Here is a 21,141-nt window from a genome sequence, read left to right as displayed (position 1 = left end):
AAGCGTCTGACTTCAGCCAGGTCATGATCTCGCGGTCCGTGAGTTCGAGCCCCGCGTCGGGCTCTGGGCTGATGGCTCAGAGCCTGGAGCCTGTTTCCGATTCTGTATGTCCCTCTCTCTCTGCCCCTCCCCCGTTCATGCTCTGTCTCTCTGTGTCCCAAAAATAAATAAACGTTGAAAAAAAAATTAAAAAAAAAAAAAAAAAACCTAAAAATAGAACTACCTTACGACCCAGCAATTGCATTATTAGGCATTTATCCAAGGGATACAGGTGTGCTGTTTCAAAGGGACACATGCACCCCCATGTTTATAGCAGCACTATCAACAATAGCCAAAGTATGGAAAGAGCCCAAATGTCCGTTGGTGGATGAATGGATAAAGAAAATGTGGTGTGTATGTATGCATGTGTATATATATATGTATACATATATATACATATATATATACACACATATATGTATATATTTATATATACATATATATATATGTATACACACACACACACACACACAACAGAGTATTACTTGGCAATCAAAAAGAATGAAATCTTGCCATTTACAACTACGTGGATGGAACTGGAGGGTATTATGCTAAGTGAAATTAGTCAGAGAAAGACAAAAATCATATGACTTCACTCATATGAGGACTTTAAGAGACAAAACAGATGAACATAAGGGAAGGGAAACAAAAATAATATAAAGGAGGGGGGCAAAACAAAAGACTCATAAATATGGAGAACAAACTGAGGGTTGCTGGAGGGGTTGTGGGAGAGGGGATGGGCTAAATGGGTAAGGGGCATTAAGGAATGTACTGAAATCATTGCTTCACTATATACTAATTTGGATGTAAATTTTAAAGAATAAAAAATAAAGTTAAAAAAAAAAAGTCAGATGCTTAACCCAGGTGCCCCAAAGACATATTTTTAAAATGCAAATTGTGGGGTGCCTGGGTGGCTCAGTCGGTTAAGCGTCTGACTTCGGCTCAGGTCATGATCTCGCGGTTCGTGAGTTCAAGCCCCGCGTCGGGCTCTGTGTTGACAGCTCAGAGCCTGGAGCCTGTTTCAGATTCTGTGTCTCCCTCTCTCTCTCTGACCCTCCCCCATTCATGCTCTGTCTCTCTCTGTCTCAAAAGTAAATAAATGTTAAAAAAAAATTAAAAAAAAAATAAAATGCAAATTGTACATTATGTCAAAATAATTTCAACATGGCTTTATTTTTTATTATTTATGATTAAATTTGGGGCAATTTTTATACTTCAGAGACTTCCAACAGTTAAGAAAATTAAAGAAAAATTAGTTGTCAAAAATATGAAAATATTTTAATAGTGTTCTCTGATGCATAAAAGTTTTTGATATTGATGAAGTCCAATTTATCTATTTTTTTGTTTTATTAACTGTGCTTTTGGTGCCATTTAAGAAATCGATGCTAGATTCATGGTCATGAAAATCTTCCTCTATGTTTTCTTTAAAACTACAAAGTTTTATCCTTTAAATTGAGTCTTTGATCCATTTTGCGAGTTATTTTTTATATATAGTACGTGGTAAGGGTCCACATTCATACTTTTGCAAATGAAAATCCAGTTTTCTCAACTTTGTTGAAGACACGTTTTTCCACATTGCCTGGTTGGTGTCGTTGTCAAAAATCAGTTGACCATTGTATTTGATTCCTTAGGCTGCCGTAACAGCTTAAGACAAAAGCAATTTATTGTCTCAGTTTGGAGGCTAGACGTCCAGAATCATAATGCTGCCAGGGCCACACTCCCTCTAAAATCTACAATGGAGTCCTTCCTTGCCTTGTGCTGGTGGTCTGTAGCAATCTCTGGCATTTCTTGGCTCATTGCTGCTTCACTCCAACCCTTCTCCTTCACATGAAATTCTCCATGTGTCTGTCTTCACATGGCTGTCTTTGTATGAGGACATTAGTCACACTGAACTAGAAATCCACCCTACTGCATTATGGTCTCATCCTAATTTAACTAATTACATTCGCAGTGACCCTATTTCCCGAGGTCAAATTTTGATGAGCTGTTGTTGCTTCTCTTGGGTTATTTCCCCCAAATCTCCCTCACTCCTAAGTGTGAGATTACTGAGTCCAAGGGTAAGAAGACTTTCCAACTCCTCATATGTGGCCAAACCTGCAACAGTTGATGTTATAGTCAATATTGCATATTGATTATAATACAACTTCCAGTGCCTTCTCAGCTAGGGTGCCTGTACCAGATGGTGCTTCAGGGAGCGTCTGGAGCATTGGTTGTACTTGATAACTATTTGGAGACATTAATTTTATATGAAAATATTAATTTAATTTATATTAAATTAATTATTAATTTAAATATTAATTTAATTTAATATTATATATTAAAAAATATGAGAGCAATGTATGAGTGAAACACTTCTGCCATCTCACCCAGACTGTTATTTTGTTCGTTTAATATATAAAAATGCGCCTTGCTTTAATAACTTGTAAGACTGAGTACTGAGAGGTGCTATTTACAGGAAAGACAGAGTAATTATGGAGTTGAAAGTGGTTATAAGGAAATGTCATGAATCCTGAATTGTACAGTTTTAAATTATACTATTTATTATGTGTAATTTTATATCTTAATGTTTAATTTTAGTCTTTAACAGATTAATTCATCAAACATTCCTTAGGGTGTGACTAATTCCTTCAGCCAGTGAGATGCGTAAAACTATTCCTTTGAAAATAAATGTGATAACTCTAGAAATCTGGTTTACCCCCTCCTCAGGGATTGCTGATTTTTCTTTCTTGAGGGTTGGAGTTGTTAGTGTGTGACTTTTCCAAACTATTATTGCAAAGTGTATATTCCTTGTTGTGTGTAGTCACTGAAGTTTCTGTGACTTCTGTTCTCTCTGTGTCAGTGAGCTGACAAAGATTTTCTTAAATGTCTGGCTCCAGAAAAAAACCATTAAATCTCCCAACAGACACTGGTTAAGAAAGCCACAGCCACCTAGGGCTGGAACCTAGGTAAGCAGCTGTGCCAGTCCCGTGGGGCACCACCAAAGCATAAACACCCAAATTTTTGTAGGACAGTGTCCCTACTGCTTGTCCTAGTAGCAGCCACTCACTCCAGTAATGGGAGCTGCCTTTCCCATACCCACAGAAGCACTGAGGAGTAAAAGACAGTGGCCAGTTTGCACACACCCTCTTACCTGAGAGTAGTTGCCGCTTTCATCCAGCACTCCCCTAGTTGTTATAACGCCTAATTAGGTTCTAGAGTTTTGAAGCAGTTTACTACAACCTCTCTTTCCAGCTCAATGGTTGCTTTGACCAATCCTCACAGGTTCCTACTCCATTATTCTGCATGAGGTTCTTTTTACCCCTTACCTTTCAAGTTAACCATCTATCTTCCCAATACCTAACCTGGGATCATTCCAGCTTTCTTCTGTGTCTGCTTTCTTTCTTTTTTTAAAAATTTTTAAGTTCTTTTTTAGTTTATTTATTTTGAGAGAGAGAGAGAGAGATAGGGGGAGGGGGAAAGAGAGAATCCCAAGCAGGCTCTGCACTGCCAGCTCAGAGTCAGATGCGGGGCTCGAACCCAGAAAACCGTGAGATCATGACCTGAGCTGAAATCCAGAGTCAGAGGTTTAACCAACTAAGCAACCCAGGTGACCCTCCTGTGTCTGCTTTAAATGCCAGAACCTTGTGAACTGGTACCGATCCGTATGTATGGAATACAACCTAACAAAGCCTTCAATGTTTCCTCACAACCTCTCATTACCTCAACCAAATGTGATACAAGTACAAGTCAGATTTCTCATCATTCATGAAAAGTATATTCACTGTGGTAACCACTGTCTTCCTTATTTCCAGATTTACAGGCTCATTTCTATTTGACTTGACCATTCTGCAATACTGATTCTGGACCATCACTTCATCCTACCTAAAACTGTCACTTTCCTGGAGTGCCAGGGTGGCTCAGTTGCTTAAGCATCCAACTTTGGCTCAGGTCATGATCTCATGGTTCAAATCTGAACCCCACATTGGGCTCTCTGCTGTCAGCACAGAACCCGCTTCGGATCCTGTCTCCCCCTCTCTCTGCCCCTCCCCTGCTGGTGCACTCGCTCTCTCTCAAAAAAAAAACAAACATTTAAATTTAAAAAAATTACTGTCACTTTCCTAAGCTCCCATGATATCACTGTGCTGTTTCTCCTTCTACCTCTCTAAGTATATGTTCTCCGGTTTCCTCTGCAAATATTTCTTCCTTTGACTTCCAGTTAAATGCTGGTATCTGCTGAGGGTTATATGCTTGGTCCCCTTGTCTTTTTAACTAACTGTTGTCTGTAAAGAAATCTGACCCACACTCATGAATGCTGTCAGCACAGGACCACTCACCCATCTACAACTCTAGGGCCAGCTTCTCACATAATTTCCATGCCCTCACAAATAGCTACCTTCCCTTATCTCCTAGAATTGCTCCATGCCACCTCAAATGCAACACATCCACCCCAAACCTGCTGCCCCTCTTTCTCTAGCGTGCCACACTTGGGTTAATGGTATCCTTTAGCTGCTTCAGCCAAAAACTAGGGGGAAGTGGGGAGATCATCCTAAGTCCACAGGGATTCTGTTATATCCCTGGAGTTTATATTTTAATGGAGGGGAGAAACAAATGAGTAATTAAAACTATCATTTCATATAAGGATGATGCCATGAAAGAATGCATGGTAAAAGAATAGAGTAACCGGGGGTGGGGAGTGTTTTTAGGTATGAGAGCAGAGACTTGAATAAGCAATAGTCTTCAAAGACACTTCCCCGTCTTACTCTCATTCCTCTCAAATCCACTGTCTACCCTGATTCAAGAATATTCTTTCCAGGGGCACCTGGGTGGCTCAGTCGGTTAAGCATCTGACTCGGTTTCAGCTCAGGTCATGATCTCATGGTTTATGGGTTTGAGCCTCACATCGGGCTCTGTGCTGACAGTGAGGAGCTTGCTTGGGATGCTCTCTCTCTCTCTCTCTCTCTGTCTCTCTCTCTCTTTGTCTGCCCCTCCTCTGCTCGTGCTCTCTCTCAAAAATAAATAAATAAACATGAAAAAATTTTAAAGAATATTCTTTCTAAAATGTAAATTTGGTCATATTACCCTTCTGCTTAACAGCTTTTGATAATTTCCCACTACTTATAAAAGATAAACTCCTTACCACAACAAATGGCCTTTCCTGGTCTGGGACCTTGCCTTCCTCTCCAGGTACAACTCAATCACTCAAACATTTGAAGGCCTACTATGTGAAGGTACTGTTCTAAGTGTGAAGGACCTAGTGAGAATAGGGCAGACAAAAATCCCAACACTGGGGGCGCCCGGGTGGCTCTGTCAGTTGAGCGTCCGACTTCGGCTCAGTTCATGATCTCACAGCTCGTAAGTTCGAGCCCCGCGTCAGGCTCTGTGCTGACAGCTCGGAACCTGGAGCCTGCTTTGGATTCTGTGTCTCCCTCTCTCTCTCTCCTCCCCTGCTTGTGCTCTGTCTCTCTCTCACCTATGGGAGATATGTAATAAATAAATATTCAAATAAGTAAATAAGAATTTTGGATAATGATAAGTGATATCAAGAAAATAAAATGGTAAATTGATGGGCAAATAAAATGGTCAGGGAAGGTCTCCTGGGAGAATGATCTCCATGGTGAGGTCGGAATGATGAGAAAGAGGTAAGATCTCAGGTAAGAGCGTTCCAGATAGAGGGAGCAACAAGTGCAAAGCTGCTCCTAACAAAAGTAGGAACCAGTGGGAATGTTCAAGAAACAGAGAGCAGGCTAGTGTGGCTGGAGCACAGACTAGGAAGAGGGTAGTCAGAAGGTCAGAGTCAGGAAGAAGTCAGAACCCTTGGGTGTGGTGCCTTCCCTATTTCACCCCCTGAATTCCAAAGTACCTTTGATTCTTCAGACACCCCACACTCTTGTGCCTCCTGTTCATGCCCTTGATTTGCTCTTTTTACTTAGAAAGCATCTACTCATGGGGTGCCTGGGTGGCTCAGTCAGTTAAGCATCTGACTTTAGCTCAGGTTATAATCTCATGTTTCATGAGCTCAAGCCCTGAGTCAGGCTTTACATTGAGAGACCAGAGCCTGCTTTTGATTCTGTCTCCCTCTCTCTCTGCCCCTCCTCCACTCCCATTTCTCTCTCTCTCTCTCTCTCTCTCTCTCTCTCTCTCTCTCTGTCAAAATAAACAAGCAAACAAGCAAACAAACATGAATATATTTTCTACCTGGGAAACCAAATACTCAATTACTCACTTACTTACTACAGGACGAAGTCATATGAAGGAGAAATACAGAATGCCATGAGTATCCTTAACAGGAGACCTTGCCTAGTGTAAAGGTCAGGAAAGGCTTCTTTGAGAAATGACAACGGAACTGAGCTCTGAAGGATGAGGAGGAACAAACGAGGACAGTGAACACTGCTGACAAAATGTGTTACACATTCGAAGGTTCTCAGGATGAAGCATGGTGTGTTAAATGTTAGCACAGCTGAAGAACAAAGGCATAAGACCACAAGAAGAACGAGGCATCATTAATTCATAGCATGGTAGAAGACAATCTATAATACTGATCTTAAGAAGTAACACATATTCCAATATTCACTTAGCAGTGATGTGGGTTTGTTTTACCTATGTCAACAATAAAAAAACAAATGGAGGAAAAACACGACAAGCAATATGTAAATGAGTTGCCTTAAACCTCTCTAACACAGTGTACCATTCCGTGGTTCCTAATGTATTTCTGTCATAAGTAATTGGAAAGAACCATTAACACAAGTATCAAGTACTACAATAAAAGATATATTTGGTACTGTGGGAACACAGTCATTTACATATTTGTATTATGAGACTGTCAATTTCTTGAGGGCTGGTCTTATTCATTTTCATATTCAGCTCTGTAGCCAGCACACTGCCTTACTCCCTATAAGTCCTCAAACAGTTACTAAGTGAATCTCAGTTTGCCTGCGTGACTCATAGTTTATGTTACTAATTGGCACACACCCTGATCTGAGGTTAGCTGGCAGAAGCCTCCCTGAGAGACACAGGGATTGAAGGAACAAAACAGATCCAATTTTGTAGAACAAACGAATTTAAAACAACCAAAATAGAGGAGATGTACTATAGCTATTGTCAGATACAGACTAAACACACCACTGACTAAATACATTGAAAAATACTTTAATCTGAAGAATACAAAGAAAAGTCAAGGCCTGTAAAAAGTTAATAAACACCAAGCATCTCAAGGAGGGGAAAGGAGGAAAAAAAAAAAAAAAAAGAAAGTTAAATGTTTTAGGCTTACTGACAACAACAACAGGAAAACAGTGTTTCTATGGCTGTGATGATAGAAACGGACGGTGACCGCAGGGGAAAGAAACAGTGAGTTGGGAGGAGGTGCTGGCCAGGTCTGGAATGCACAGTAGATTGTGCCAGGGTCCTGTCAATCTCTCTCTAGAAAATGAGCTCAGAGCTGTGCCCACTCACTCATGTGCTGTATCTCAGCTCTTTGTTGGGGAGCTTGTAGATCTGCCAGCATTATGTGCTACATGGCACATGGTGCCCAGGGAGCACTATTTTAAGACTCTATTATTTTAAGGTAAAAGAAGCACAAAGCTTTGTGCGTGTGTGTGTGCATGTGTGTGTGTGTGTGTGTGTGTGTGTGTTGAATATCTAGTATTTCCTACAAGCAAAGTTTCCAAAACTCATGATGAAAGAATATGAACATCTCAAAAAAGGACAGCCAAGAAGAAAACTCAAAATTAATTGTCTGAGGAAGAAAGCCTATCCTGCCAAAATGACACCACCACCAATAAGGGAAGTGAATGGTCTTGGATGGTCTTGGAATCTCACCCTTCTGTTTCTCCTAAAAGTGAGGTATGGTCCTACTGCCACACAAAAACTTTGCATCCTAGTATTTTGACCTTCCTGTCATGAATGACCTGGAATCTAGGTTCTGATGAAAACAATCAATATGGCCAATGATCTAATCTCCAAATCCAACAAAACATGACACTTCCAATCAGTTGTTTCCCTAGGAACACTCTCCTGCCTCAACTTCCATACCACCCACTTCCCAGATATGTGTTTGTCCTGTCATGCTAGCTTTTTGCTTTCTGACTCCCAATTAGTTGGGGGAAAGGGTGGATACTCTCTGTCTAAATCCTCAGTCTTCTTTTCTTTTATCCATATAATCTCTACCAGAGAATACACCTACTCTTCTGGACTTTATCTATGTCAACAGTTCTCAACTGGGAGTGATTCTACCGCCCAGGGGACACTGGGCAATGTCTGGTGATGTTTTTAGCTGCCAAAACCGGGGGGGGGGGGTGCTATTGGTACCTGGAAAGCAGAGGCCAGGGATGCTGCTAAACACCCTACAATGCCCAGGATAGCCCCAACACAAAGAATCATCTGGCCCAAAATGTCAACGGTGCCACTGTTTAGAAACCCTGACCTACACAGATGACTTTAAATCCTTTACTCTTTTATCTGACACATGTATTACCTATTTATGACTCGCTGTGCCCAATGCACTGGGTGGGGAGCTGGGGGAAGGCACAGAGGGACTGTAGACGCAGGCATCCATCTGACAAGCATTATACCCTCAAAGAAAGAGCACCTATCTGGAGGAAATGAGCCATGCCTCAGTATAAACCAGACAAATGTTCTAACCACCTTTAGGGGATCTCCATTTCCCCATGTCCCAAACCAAACACTTTATCATATTCCCTTCTACCCACCATCATCACTACATAACTGGTTCCTCCTTTTATGTTGTCTATAATTTCAATCATTATCTTCCCAAACATCACTGGTAAATTTAAACTTCTTTCTCTTGCCCAGTACTGGATTAGAGGCCAAGTCCTTGTGAATTCACCCTGATTATGTTTCTTATACTTATTCTTACCCCTATATCTACCATTTTTCTTCCCCACTGCCCCATGCTCAAGATGCCCTTTGGTGTCTAGGGCTTTACAACAAAGAAACATTTTATAGAATTTTGCTGTTATCATTTTTATTTTTTTTTTAATTTTCTTTATTTGAGAGACAGAGAGAGAGAGTGGGAGAGGGGGCAAAGGGAGAGGGAGAGAGGGAGAGAGGGAGAGAGGGAGAGAGGGAGAGAGGGAGAGAGGGAGAGAGGGAGAGAGGGAGAGAGGGAGAGAGAGACAACCCCAAACAGGTCCCACGTTCAGCACGGAGTGAGACATGGGGCTCAATCCCACAACCCTGGGATCATAACCCGAGCTGAAATCAAGAGTCGGACACTCAACCAACTGAGCCACCCAGGTGTCCGTTGTTAATGTTTTTAAAGAAACTCATGTTGAAGGTAATATAGAGGTAGTGGGAAGGGCATATGTTTTGGGGTCAAAAAAGATAATTTGGAATCTTGGCTCTATTTATTAACTGAGTGGCCTTGAACCACTTACTTATTTCGCTAAGCCTCAGTTTCTTTCTCTGTAAAAAGACATATTACATAATACCTAATTAATAAGTATGTTTGTTAGGATAATAGAACCTGAAATATCATAGGTATTCACTATATGATAGCCATTATGATATTATAATTATGTTTATACATACCTCATATGTTGTAGGTACTTAAATATCAAATTTGGAACAGACTGAAAATATAAACCATAATTACAGAATTGTGTTTATGAAATTTGTTAGAATCTCCTGAATCTTTTTAGATATAAGCTAATTTTTAAGATTTCAATCCATGCTTATTTGAAAAACTCACCTCAAAAGAAAGGAATGGAGAATTGTAATGACAGTAATAATATTTTTATTGTTATTATTTAATAGAAGTCAAGCCCAAACAACATGCAGGGAGTGTACTTTAAAACGCCAGAAAGCTGGCCCATTTTCATCCCTCTTAACCAAGCAAAACTCTTAATTCATAAATTTAAAAATCCTCAAAAAGGTCTTACAGCAGCACACTCACTATGGTATGAACCCAGCAACAGAATGTTTATCAAACAACGTACTTACTTGTTCCATGTAATAAAAGTTGCTCTCTGTGTTGAAATGCCAAGACCAACAATTTGATTCATCTCTATTCCTGCAGCTAAAAATAAAGATAGGTAAAACACATGGGGGTAAAAGCCAGTGAAGTTTTCTTTATAATATTATAGTACGGGAAATAGATCATTCAACATAATCTTTAAGAAAAACATCCGGGTTTAGTATTTAGTAACATAACTGGAGCTAATAAAGAAAGCATTACTAAGATGATTTTGTAGTATTTTTTACTTAAAGGGAAAAAGGTCATATTTGAATAATAGCGAAATGGGCTTTTGCTTTAAATGTTAGGAAAAAAATAAACAATACTCAAGGTTACTTGGATTGTATTTTCTTCTTGTAATACTAAAAGAATGGATCTTAATTCAAGCAATGATCAACCTATGAAAATTAATACAGGGAAACCTCTCTAAAATGCAGTCACAGCCATACCACTGGGTCAATTACAGGAAGACCTATCAGTTACAGACCCCACGATAAGAATCCTCAGCAGAAAAGAATTGACAATCACAGGTCCTGATAGGAAAAGACGTACACTGCATCTTCCATAACAAATCTACTACCCAAGCCAATGAGAAACCATCATCACCCTAAACTCTTGCTTGTCTCCCAATGGACCACAGTTCAAAACAAACCTTCCCAACTTCTTTCTCCTTTTTAACAAAATAACATTCCTCTTTTTTGTTTGTTGGACTAGCCTATGGTTTTTGCCATAGCTTGCTTGTCCCAAATTGCAATTCTGCTATTCCTGAATAAACCCCTATTTGCCGGTAAAACAACTTATTTTCAAGATCAACACACCATAATAGAAGCTGGTTGATGACGTAAAGGAAAATCCCCAGGGAAAGTATTATAATTAGTGAAGCTCAGATCTTATTTTCCATACAAACAGATGCTAAATGCAAATAAAACATGGGTTTTTTTGGTTCATATTTCTTAAAATACAGCTACTTGAGTATTTTTCATGATATTGTTTTAAAAGAGCGATTTATGCCACTAGGAAAAATAGGGACAACTTCAATTTGAGTACTGAGGAAGACATATCACCTCACATACAGTACTTCTCTCAAAAATATTTAACCGAAGCTAATCATGAGAAATAAATCAGGACAAGCCATAATGTAGGACTAATAAACTGGTCTGTACTTTTGAAAATTGTCAGTGTCATAAAGAACACGCTCTAGATTAAAAGAGACTAGATAGACTTACTGCTATGTGCAATGCCTCATCTTTGGCCGGATTCTGGATTGGCAAAAAGCTATTAATGACTGAGATAAGAGAGGACTATTGAAGATGAAGCATTAGAAAATATTACTGTATTAATGTTAAATTTCCTCTAAGATAAGTGCACTGTAGTTATATAAGAGAATTCCCCTTTCTTTTTTAAAAAATATTTTTTAACATTTGTTCATTTTTTTGAGAAAGAGAGAGAGAGAGACAGAACACAAGCAGTGGAGGGGCAGAGAGAGGGAGACACAGAATCCAAAGCAGGCTCCAGGCTCTGAGCTGTCAGCACAGAGCCTGATGCGGGGCTGGAACTCATGAGCTATGAGATCATGACCTGAGCTGAAGTCAGACACTCAACCGACTGAGCCACCCAGGCATCCCGAGAATTCCCCTTTCTTTGGAGATGATGTTCAAGTATTTAGGGAGAACAGGTTATTATGTCACAGCCAATGTTCAAATGGGTCAAATAAAAGAGTTTGCAAAGGATGGTAAACACTACTAAACATGTTTGAATCTGGGAAAAAGGTATACAGGTATTCCATGTACTACTGGAACTTTTTAAAATAAGTTTGACATATTTCAAACCAAAGAAGATAAGAAGGAGAAGCAATTCAATCACAAAAGTGAAGTAAAAGATCTTTTGGAATTCACATTTATAAGTCATCTTTTGCCATGTTCTTAAAGAAAGTTGCATTGAAAATGTTCTTAAAGAGCTAAGATTTCAGACTGTGGCTATGGCCAGGACAGCACTTTGCATCAAGAGGCCATACAGAAAAACAAAAACAGGGGCAGCTAGGTGGCTCAAATGGTTAAGTGTCTGACTTCAGCTCAGGTCATGATCTCACAGTTTGTGAGTTCAAGCCCAGCATTAGGCTCTGTGCTGACAGCTCAGACCCTGGAGCCTGCTTTGGATTCTGTGTCTCCCTTTCTCTCTGCCCCTCTCCAGCTCATGCTCTTTCTCTGTCTCAAAAATAAGTAAACATTAAAAAAAAATTAAAAAACAAAATAAAAAAACTTGTCTAACAATAAAGGTATCTCAAGTGTAAATTTCTAACAGTAGGAACTGTGTGTTATAACTTTGTTAATAAATAACCTCTGGTATTTTGCACACAACACGAAATCACTAACTACAACTAGGAATGAAGAAGGAAGGTGAATCTTTTTTTTTTTTTTAATTTTTTTTTCAACGTTTATTTATTTTTGGGACAGAGAGAGACAGAGCATGAATGGGGGAGGGGCAGAGAGAGAGAGGGAGACACAGAATCGGAAACAGGCTCCAGGCTCTGAGCCATCAGCAGCCCAGAGCCCGACGCGGGGCTCGAACTCCCGGACCGCGAGATCGTGACCTGGCTGAAGTCGGACGCTTAACCAACTGCGCCACCCAGGCGCCCCGGAAGGTGAATCTTTATACTGCAGTTGAAAAAAGATTTAAGCCAGAGGAGAGAGTTGCCATTACCTTTCCTTGACAAAGTGGTTAACGGTAAACCACAAATGTCGGCTGAAAAATACTGGGAAATTGTGACCCCAGTAAAATACCATTTGTATAATTATAGCTTAGGCAACCCACAAAATTCTAAAGACTGAGGAAAACTCTTACTAACACAAAATATACTTTATTATTTTTATTTTTCTAAATCTAATTACCTTTAACAGACTCTTTTATTACAGCAAGAAACTGAAGCCAGAGAACATCAGGATCAATTTCAACCCAGCCAGTTTGAGGATAAAGACTTTGTACCTATTTAGAAAAAGGAAATTTAATAAAAACAACATTAGAGCATGTCAATAATATCTGGGTCTTAAAATTACTGGTTAAAATGATTAACAACATGATTTTATTATTTAATTCATTTTTATAGTTAAAATGCAAAATAGGAAATAAAAAGTTTTCTTTTGTTCATGACTTACAGAAAATTTTAGTTTTCTTTGTCCTTACTTTCCAAATTTATCTTTATTTTCCAAGTTTTCCAGAATGGAGATGTTCCATTTTTGTAACAAGAGAAATATCTTTTTAAATATAAAAATCAACAAATCAAGTACCAGGTTCTGGTTCAGACTATGATGAAGGAAGCACACTCCACCCCGTCTCTCCCACTGAATGCATGGAGCAGCTATTTGCGGACTCCACAACTGAACTGGGGTAAGTTTCCCGTTTTATTTCCTGATCTTCCCTGGCCTGGACTCAAGGCAGTCCACAAAACCAGAAGTGAGTACCAGGGTGCAGTGGAAACTCCAAGAGAAGCTCTCATGTTTTGGCTAACAGAGAATGGGAGAAGTCCTCCATATTTCTTTTTTCCCCCACTTTGCCCACATACGTTTGTACCTAGGCTATCTTGTAGTAGTGGTTGCACCAGTAATCACAAGCACCTAAAATACTGAAGGAGGGGGGCGCCTGGGTGGCACTGTCGGTTAAGCGTCCGACTTCAGCTAGGTCACGATCTCACGGTCCGTGAGTTCGAGCCCCGCATCAGGCTCTGGGCTGATGGCTCAGAGCCTGGAGCCTGTTTCCAATTCTGTGTCTCCCTCTCTCTCTGCCCCTACCCCGTTCATGCTATGTCTCTCTCTGTCCCAAAAATAAATAAAAAACGTTGAAAAAAAAATTTTTTTTAAATACTGAAGGAGGTAAAACTTCCTCTCCAACCAGAGGAGCTGTGGCCCAAGACCCTCATGGCTTTTTTTCTCTCTCTGTGCTTCCTGATGCGTAGCCCCAGCTGTGGGCATAGGAAGTGCCAGCAGAGTAGGGTAATGAAAGCTCTAGCGTTCTGGCAAGAGTAGCCACAAGGGGAGGCTCAGGGAACCAAAAAGTACCAGGAAAATCTCAGAGAGGGAGGGGCTTGGGAAAGCTGCTCCAGAAAGTTGTGAAAGAATCCCGAGGCTCACCTCAAAGCTGCACATGTGTGAATGTAATCCTAAACAGCATAGCAAAGATGTTAAGAATAGAACTAAGGGAGAGACCACTACCCAGGTGCCAGACTGACTACTGGGTGGCAAATACACAGGACAGATGCAAATAGTACCACCAAGATTTTGGAAATAACCAACAGTGAAACCAAAGTCCACACAAGGGTAGCCTGAACCCAACTGCATTCATTGCCTGGTGAAAGAAAAATATCAACATTCATCATAAGATTTACACAAGACCCAGACTCTTATAACACAATATTCAAAATTCCATGATACAATCTGAAAATTATAAGGTATGTGAAGAACCAGAAAAATCTACCCTCACATGGGAAAAGGTAATAGATACTAACTCCAAGATGACAAATATCAGATCAAGACTTCAAAGCAGCGATTATAAAAATGTTCCAAGAAAGAAGGGCAAAGTATTTTGAAACAAATGCCAAGATAAAAAGTCTCAGCCAAGAAATGTTAAGACAAAAAAAATATTAGAACTGAAAAATACAATAATTAGGAGAATAGAGGAAGAGGAAAGATGCTGGTCAAAGGGTACAAACTTTCAGATATAAGATGAATAAGTTCTAGAGCCCTAACATACAGCATGGTAACTATGGTTAATAATAATGTACTGTACACTTGAAATTGCTAAGACAACTGTTGTGAAGTGTTCTCAACATACACACACACATGCACAAATAGTGATTATGTGAGTTACTGGGTATGTTAATTAGCTTAATTGTGGTAATCATTTCACAATGTATATGTATACCAAAACATCATGTTGTACACCTTACATATATATACAACTTCTACTTGTCAATCATACCTCAATAAAGCTGGTAAAATCAATTTTAAAAAAGAAAAATATAATAATTAAAATAGGGGCGCCTGGGTGGCTCACTCAGTTGAGCATCCGATTCTTGATTTCAGCTCAGGTCATGATCCCAGGGTCTTGGGATTGAGCACCGCATTGGGCTCAGCATTGAGCATGAAGCCTGCTTAAGATTCTCTCTCTCTCTCTGTCCCTCTGCCCCTCAGCTACTCATGCTCTCTCTAAAAAACAAAAACAAACAAACAAAAATCCTGGATGGCCTCAATAGTAAAATAAAGATAATAGAAGAATGTCAGTAAACCAAGATAGATCCATAGAAATTATCTGACATAAATATAAGAAAGGAAAAATATTGGGGAAAAAATCAAATAAAGCCTCAGGGATCTATGAGACAAGAGCAAAAGGTCTAGTATTTATGTCATCAGACTCCCCAGAGAAGAAAAGAAAGAGTTCAGTGAAAAAAAAAAAAAAAAATTACTCCAGGGAAGTAACAGTGCTAAAAATTTCCTAAGTTCAGTGAAAGATTTAAAATCTATATATTCAAGGGGTGCCTGGGTGGCTCAGTTGGTTGAGCGTCCAACTCTTCATTTCGACTCAGGTCATGATCCCTAGATTGTGGGATCAATCCCTGCGGGATCAGGGTCCGTGCTGAGCATGGAGCCTAAGTGCTTAAGATTTTGTCTCTTTCTCTCTCTCTCTCACTCTCTCATTCTCTCTCTCTCTCTCTCTCTCTCTCTCTCTCTCTCTCTCTCTCTCCCCTGCCTGCATGGCCTCTCTCTCTACAATTAAAAGACAAAAGGTTAATGCAGAAGGACAATGAGAAGAGAGCAAACAGGCTCAGACCTAGGTTTTATCAAATGTTGTTAATGATAACAGTGAGTGTGTGGGTGGCACATGGCTAAAGAGAGCAGAAAGATGATACTTCACTCCCTACTCAGATTGCACCACCTCTTTATTCAACCCCGGCAGAGATTCCATGGTAAATTAGAGGTACCTCCAAAGGTTGGGATGCCAAATGAGGCTGAACACACAAGATCGGTTCAAAGTCTTTATAAGGATCCCCAATCCCCTCCTCCAGCCCCATCACTGCCCCTACCTAACCAAGCAGATGGTAAAAGGTTTACTCTCCAGAGGGACTGATCCAGAAGAGTTCTTTCCCTGGAAATACCAGATATAGCTGAGTGGGGTAAGACTACTGAGTGGTACTGAAAACATGAACAAATAACCAACCAAAGATCGAACATGTAAGAAAAGGCCAAAATAAAGAAAAAAAAAAGGAATGCTGAGGAGACAGTGACTATGTGGGGAGCATGAGGGTGACAAGGTCTGATATGAAAAAAGAATCCACTGAGTTCTGAGACATATTTAACAAAATCTACTCCCTTTCTATCTAATATTTGCTTTTTTCTAGGCAAGGCTTTCATGACCATAGACAAATGGCTCAGCTGCAACAAACACTTCTTCATCCAAAAAAACTCAAAGTGGACATCACTGCCTCAAGTCTACAAACCTTCAGACTTGATGGTGGCACTCCACAGTCACTCCCCGCACTCCACCAGCCCAGACAGCTCACTATCCCCAAACATGTCACAACAGAGAAATCTCTTGTACTGAAGGAAGACCACACCGATTAGACAAAAGTATAACCAAAGCTAACAAGATCTGTTTTGTGGATTACAAACAAAACAAAAAGACAGCAACCAGAAGTTTTCAAGACAGAAGGGTACACAGTAGTAGAGGCCATACTGTTTTCTTTGAAGTGGCCTTTCTATCCTGTTCTTCCCACCAAGATGTTATTGTTTTCCATGGTATCTCACGATAGCATGATGTTCCAATGGGGAACATGATAAACTTTCTCCATTTTTAAAATTAGAAACATCAAATATTGACATGTGGATTTAGTTTGTAACACCAATATTCAAGAATCTATAGAAAGATTTGCTTTTAAAATACAAATTAGGGGCGCTTGGGTGGCTCAGTCAGTTGAGTGTCCAACTCTTGATTTCAGCTCAGGTCATGATCCCAGGGTCGTGAGATACAGCGCTGAATCAGGCTCTGTGCTCAGTGGGGAGCCGGCTTAAGATTCTCTCTTTCTCTCTCCCCACTGTCTCCCCCTATGCCTGCCTCTCCCCAGCTTGTACTTTCTCTCTAAAATAAATAAATACATAAATAAAGATAAATAAAAAGTACAAATTATTTTAAAAGCCTAAAAACGTATCTCTGCTGCTAAAAAATGAATGCCACAAGAAATAAAACTGGTCTTCTGGAGGCCTGGTATTAGCCTCCTAACATAAGGGTTCATGTTTGGGATTTCAATTTTATGTAAAAAACTAACACAGCCTATTTTGTTCTTGTCTCTAAAGGGTGATCTCTTCACTTTTTCTTTCTCTCTTTCTCTTTGAAGCTATTTATGCAGCAGCATCAATCGAATCCTACACTAAGAGGTTTTGGGTTTCTACTATTCAGTCTTACCATCATATTAGCAGAGGTGATTTTCATCTGAGAAAATATACAAAAGTTCTGTGTCCAAACCAAAGTTTCATGAAGCAAACTGAATTCTTAATACTTTAATTAAATGCAATACAGTGATTTATTCTGTACCCATGAGGTAATAAACCAGGGGCTAAATAGCAATGTAGGCCAATTCTCAAAGAACTCCAGCTATCCGAAGTAAGTGACCGACCAATTGCTGATTGTTCCTTTCTAATTTGTTATGGACCAACAATTTTTTTTAATGTTTACTATTTATTTTGAGAGAGAGAGGGAGAGCATGCATGGGGGAGGGACAGAGAGAGAGGGAAAGGGAGAATCCCAAGCTGACAGCCTGGAGCCTGACCCTGGCATAAACTGCAAGATCATGACCTGACCCAAAATCAAGAGTCTGACACTCAAGTGACTGAGCCATCCAGGTGACCCATGGACCAACAATTTTTTTAAATTTTTTTTATTGCTGAAAGACAGAGCACAAGAGGGGGAGGGGCAAAGAGAGAGGGAGACACACAATCCCAATCAGGCTCTAGGCTCATCGCCGTAAGCACAGAGTGTGAGATGGGGCTTGAACGCACGAAGGGTAAGATCATGACCTGAGCCAAAGTGGGATGCCTAACCGACTGAGCCACCCAGGTGCCCCTGGACCAACAATAAGACACAATTAAAAAATTTTCTAGGGGCACCTGCGTGGCTCAGTCAGTTGAGCCTCCAACTTCACCTCAAGTCATGATCTCACAGTCTGAGTTCAAGCCCCGCATCGGACTCTGTGCTGGCAGCTCAGAGCCTGGAGCCTGCTTCAGATTCTGTGTCTCCTTCTCTCTCTGCCCCTCCCCTGTTTGCAATGTCTCTCTCAAAAATAAATAAACATTAAAAAAAACCAAAAAGACGCAATTAAAACAATTTTCTAGGGGCTCCTGGGTGGCTCAATCGGTTAAGTGTCTGACTTCAGCTCAGGTCATGATCTCACGATTTGTGAGTTTGAGCCTGGCATTGGGCTCTGCTGTCAGCGCAGAGCCCGCTTTGGATCCTCCATCCCCCTTTCTCTTTGCCGCCCGCCCCCCCCCCCCGCTTGCATTCTTTCTCTTAAAAATAAATTAAAAAATTAAAATAAAACAATTTTCTTGGAAAAAATTACATACAAAAGAAAATCCCAAGTGTTTCAGTATTAAGGTCAACAGACATAAAATTACTCTACCAAACTGCTACACAAGTTTCTAAATCTTAGTTTCTTTATCTCTACCCCAGATGCCCAGGAACTACACTTTGAGAAGCAGTGCTATAAACTCCTACTACAGTTGGAGAAGCATTGCTAAAAACTCCTCAATCTAAGTGCTTCATCCGTTAGGGCAGGGACTTTTTGTATGTTCATTAATTCACATGTCTTTCCAGACACATCACAGTAGAGAGTGTGAGCAAAACATTCTTTGCTCCTGCTATTCAGAGCAATCTTGATTCAACTTTGGGATTCCTACCTCATTTCTGAAAAGTTATTCATTTGCCCCTAATAAAATAGCAACCGAAACTTTGCATTTTCTGACAATCTATGTCTCCCTTTGGTTCCAAATACTTCAATTCCTTAAACAAACACACATACAAACAACAACAAAAACCCCACGACTGCCTAAAACAAAAGTACTGTGTGTCTAGAATTATGAGGGAGACTGTGTGAAAAGTATCATTGTGTTGTGATAAAGACTCATAAAAAGATAAGACGCATGCAGTCACTGAAGGACAGTGTTCTTTCAGGTTGGAGGAGGGTTGGTGTGTGTAGGTTTCTGCACAGGTAGCCAGAGAAGGGCCCAGCAAGTGGCTGGGCTCCCAGCTCTCTGTCCTGGTCCTGAAACCAGAAATTCCCCCGTTTTCTCAAAGCAGTAACTTGGCTAGACCTACTCTTGGCAAGTGCTATGGTTGACAAACACTGCTAAGGGGTTGGGAAGAAGAGAGGGAACTGAGCAAAAACAAGAGTCCAAGGGCTGATGGGAATGGTTAGGTAACTAATGGCTCCTAACACGGCAATCAAAAAAGATGTTGATATTAGAAAGAAGGGTAAAAACACCATATCCAATCAACATTATTTTTGGTGCACTTGTAGAAATTAACACTTCATTAAAATAAGAACAGAAGAACACCAATCTGTTGGTCACTTTACTAATAACAACAAGGAGTTGGGAGGTTTCTCAAATCAGAAAAAGCTATTTTTATCAATGTTCAAAGATGGAAAAGATAGGACCCCTGGGTGGCTCAGTTGGTTAAGCGACCGACTTCGGCTCAGGTCATGATCTCACTGCTCCGGAGTTCGAGCCCCGCATGGGGCTCGGTGCTCACGGCTCAGAGCCTGGCACCTGCTCTGGATTCTGTGTCTTCCTCTCTCTCTGTCCCTCCCTAGTGTGTGCAATCTCTCTCTCTCTCTCATATATTAAAACAAACAAAACAAAACAAAATACAAAGATGGAAAAGATAAAAGTAATGACAGCAGCCTTCAAAACTTATCCAATACCTCCCATATCCATGAAAATCAGTCCCTCAGGTGAGCAACCAGCACTCTGAGAGCAGTTAATGAAGACAAATGAAGAATGGACAATAAATTCTGTTAAGATCTGAAAAATGTAAATGTAAATAAAGACGGGACTGGAGGTCTCCTAAGGAACTGGGAAAAACCTAGCAAGTCACAAAGCACCTTTTGGTTGGATACGCGCGGAGTGCCCTGCCCGGCCCTGCCCTACGAGTCTCCGCAGTCCCACGCAGGAAAGGCTGGAAAGGCGAATCCGCAGGTGATATAAGCAAGCGAACGACCTGGTCACAAACCCGGCCCCTCCAGCCCTCAGCCAGAACAGGAAGGGCGCACAAGTGTTAGCCCTGTCCGGGGAGGAAATTCGGGTATCTGCCCGCTCCCGGTCCGCGGCTCGGGGCCAAGGGCCCGCCGGTGCTGCAGGTGGCTGCATGCAGCTTGATGAGGCGGCCCCACCCGCTCGCCTCCCGCTACTCGATCCCGCATGCTCTGCGGGACCGTGACCCGTGGCCCCGACGCCCGCTCCCCCGTCACCTTCTGCGCGCTGGAGCCGCGGATCAGCGCCGCGTGGTCATAGACGTGGCAGCGGATCACCGAGCTGCCCACGTCCAGCCCCAGCACGAAGCCTGCGCGAGGCAGGCCTGGCGCGCTCTGCTCCGGGCGCCTCTGCTCTGAAACCGCACGCACCCCGACCATCCCGACCCCGCAAACCTCTCCGCAACAACCGCCTACCGAGCGGGCGCGTTTATAAAGGCCCGCACCTCAAGGGCCGAGCGCGCCCAGCCGGGCCACCGCCCCCGGCCCGCCCCTCCGCGAGATCCGGGAAGCGGCCCGCCCCTGCCGCAGCCCCGCCCCTGCTGCGGCCCCGCCCCGACGCCGTGACATCACTGCCGCGCAGAGATCCTTTCGGCGCGGGTGCTGGGCGCTGGAGGCCCTGAGGGTTGCGCGGAGGTGAGCTAGTTTTGGGAGGTGGTCGTCGCGTTTCTTTTCACCAAAGTTACAATTTATGACAGTTTTTAAAAATAAAGTGACCTGAAAAGAAGTTAAAAATTCATTCTGAAGTATATATTGATAAGCAGAGCCTAGCTCCTCCCGCAGACCACTCTCCCAAGAAAACCTGGTAAAATTTGTGCATGTAATACACATCGATAAATACTTGTAAATGAAATAACACACG

The 21,141-nt window shown here is 41.3% G+C and overlaps 1 protein-coding gene across 5 annotated transcripts in view; it reads right to left on the bottom strand.

Annotated features, from left to right (window-relative positions):
• The window catches only part of GK5 (glycerol kinase 5), a 79,750-nt gene extending 58,933 nt beyond the window's left edge, over positions 1 to 20,817 (bottom strand). The window contains exons 1-3 of one of the 5 annotated variants that reach the window (XM_023260506.2): positions 20,697 to 20,817; positions 12,877 to 12,970; positions 9,976 to 10,051 (exon numbers count right to left, since the gene is read on the bottom strand). In XM_023260506.2, coding sequence (XP_023116274.1) covers positions 9,976 to 10,037 — 62 coding nt within the window. In that variant the 5' untranslated portion in view covers positions 10,038 to 10,051; positions 12,877 to 12,970; positions 20,697 to 20,817. Of the gene's footprint in view, positions 1 to 9,975; positions 10,052 to 12,876; positions 12,971 to 20,498 lie in introns of all 5 variants that reach the window. The other 4 variants (XM_023260507.2, XM_045037492.1, XM_023260505.2 and 1 more) reach the window with 4 other exon arrangements.
• Positions 20,818 to 21,141: the final 324 nt, after the last annotated feature.

The sequence above is a fragment of the Felis catus genome, chromosome C2, assembly GCF_018350175.1.
Source record: "Felis catus isolate Fca126 chromosome C2, F.catus_Fca126_mat1.0, whole genome shotgun sequence".
In the NCBI taxonomy this organism is placed as follows: Eukaryota; Metazoa; Chordata; class Mammalia; order Carnivora; family Felidae; genus Felis; species Felis catus.
The sequence above is the reverse complement of the archived record's forward strand: the minus strand, read 5'-3'. Positions and strand labels throughout refer to the sequence as shown.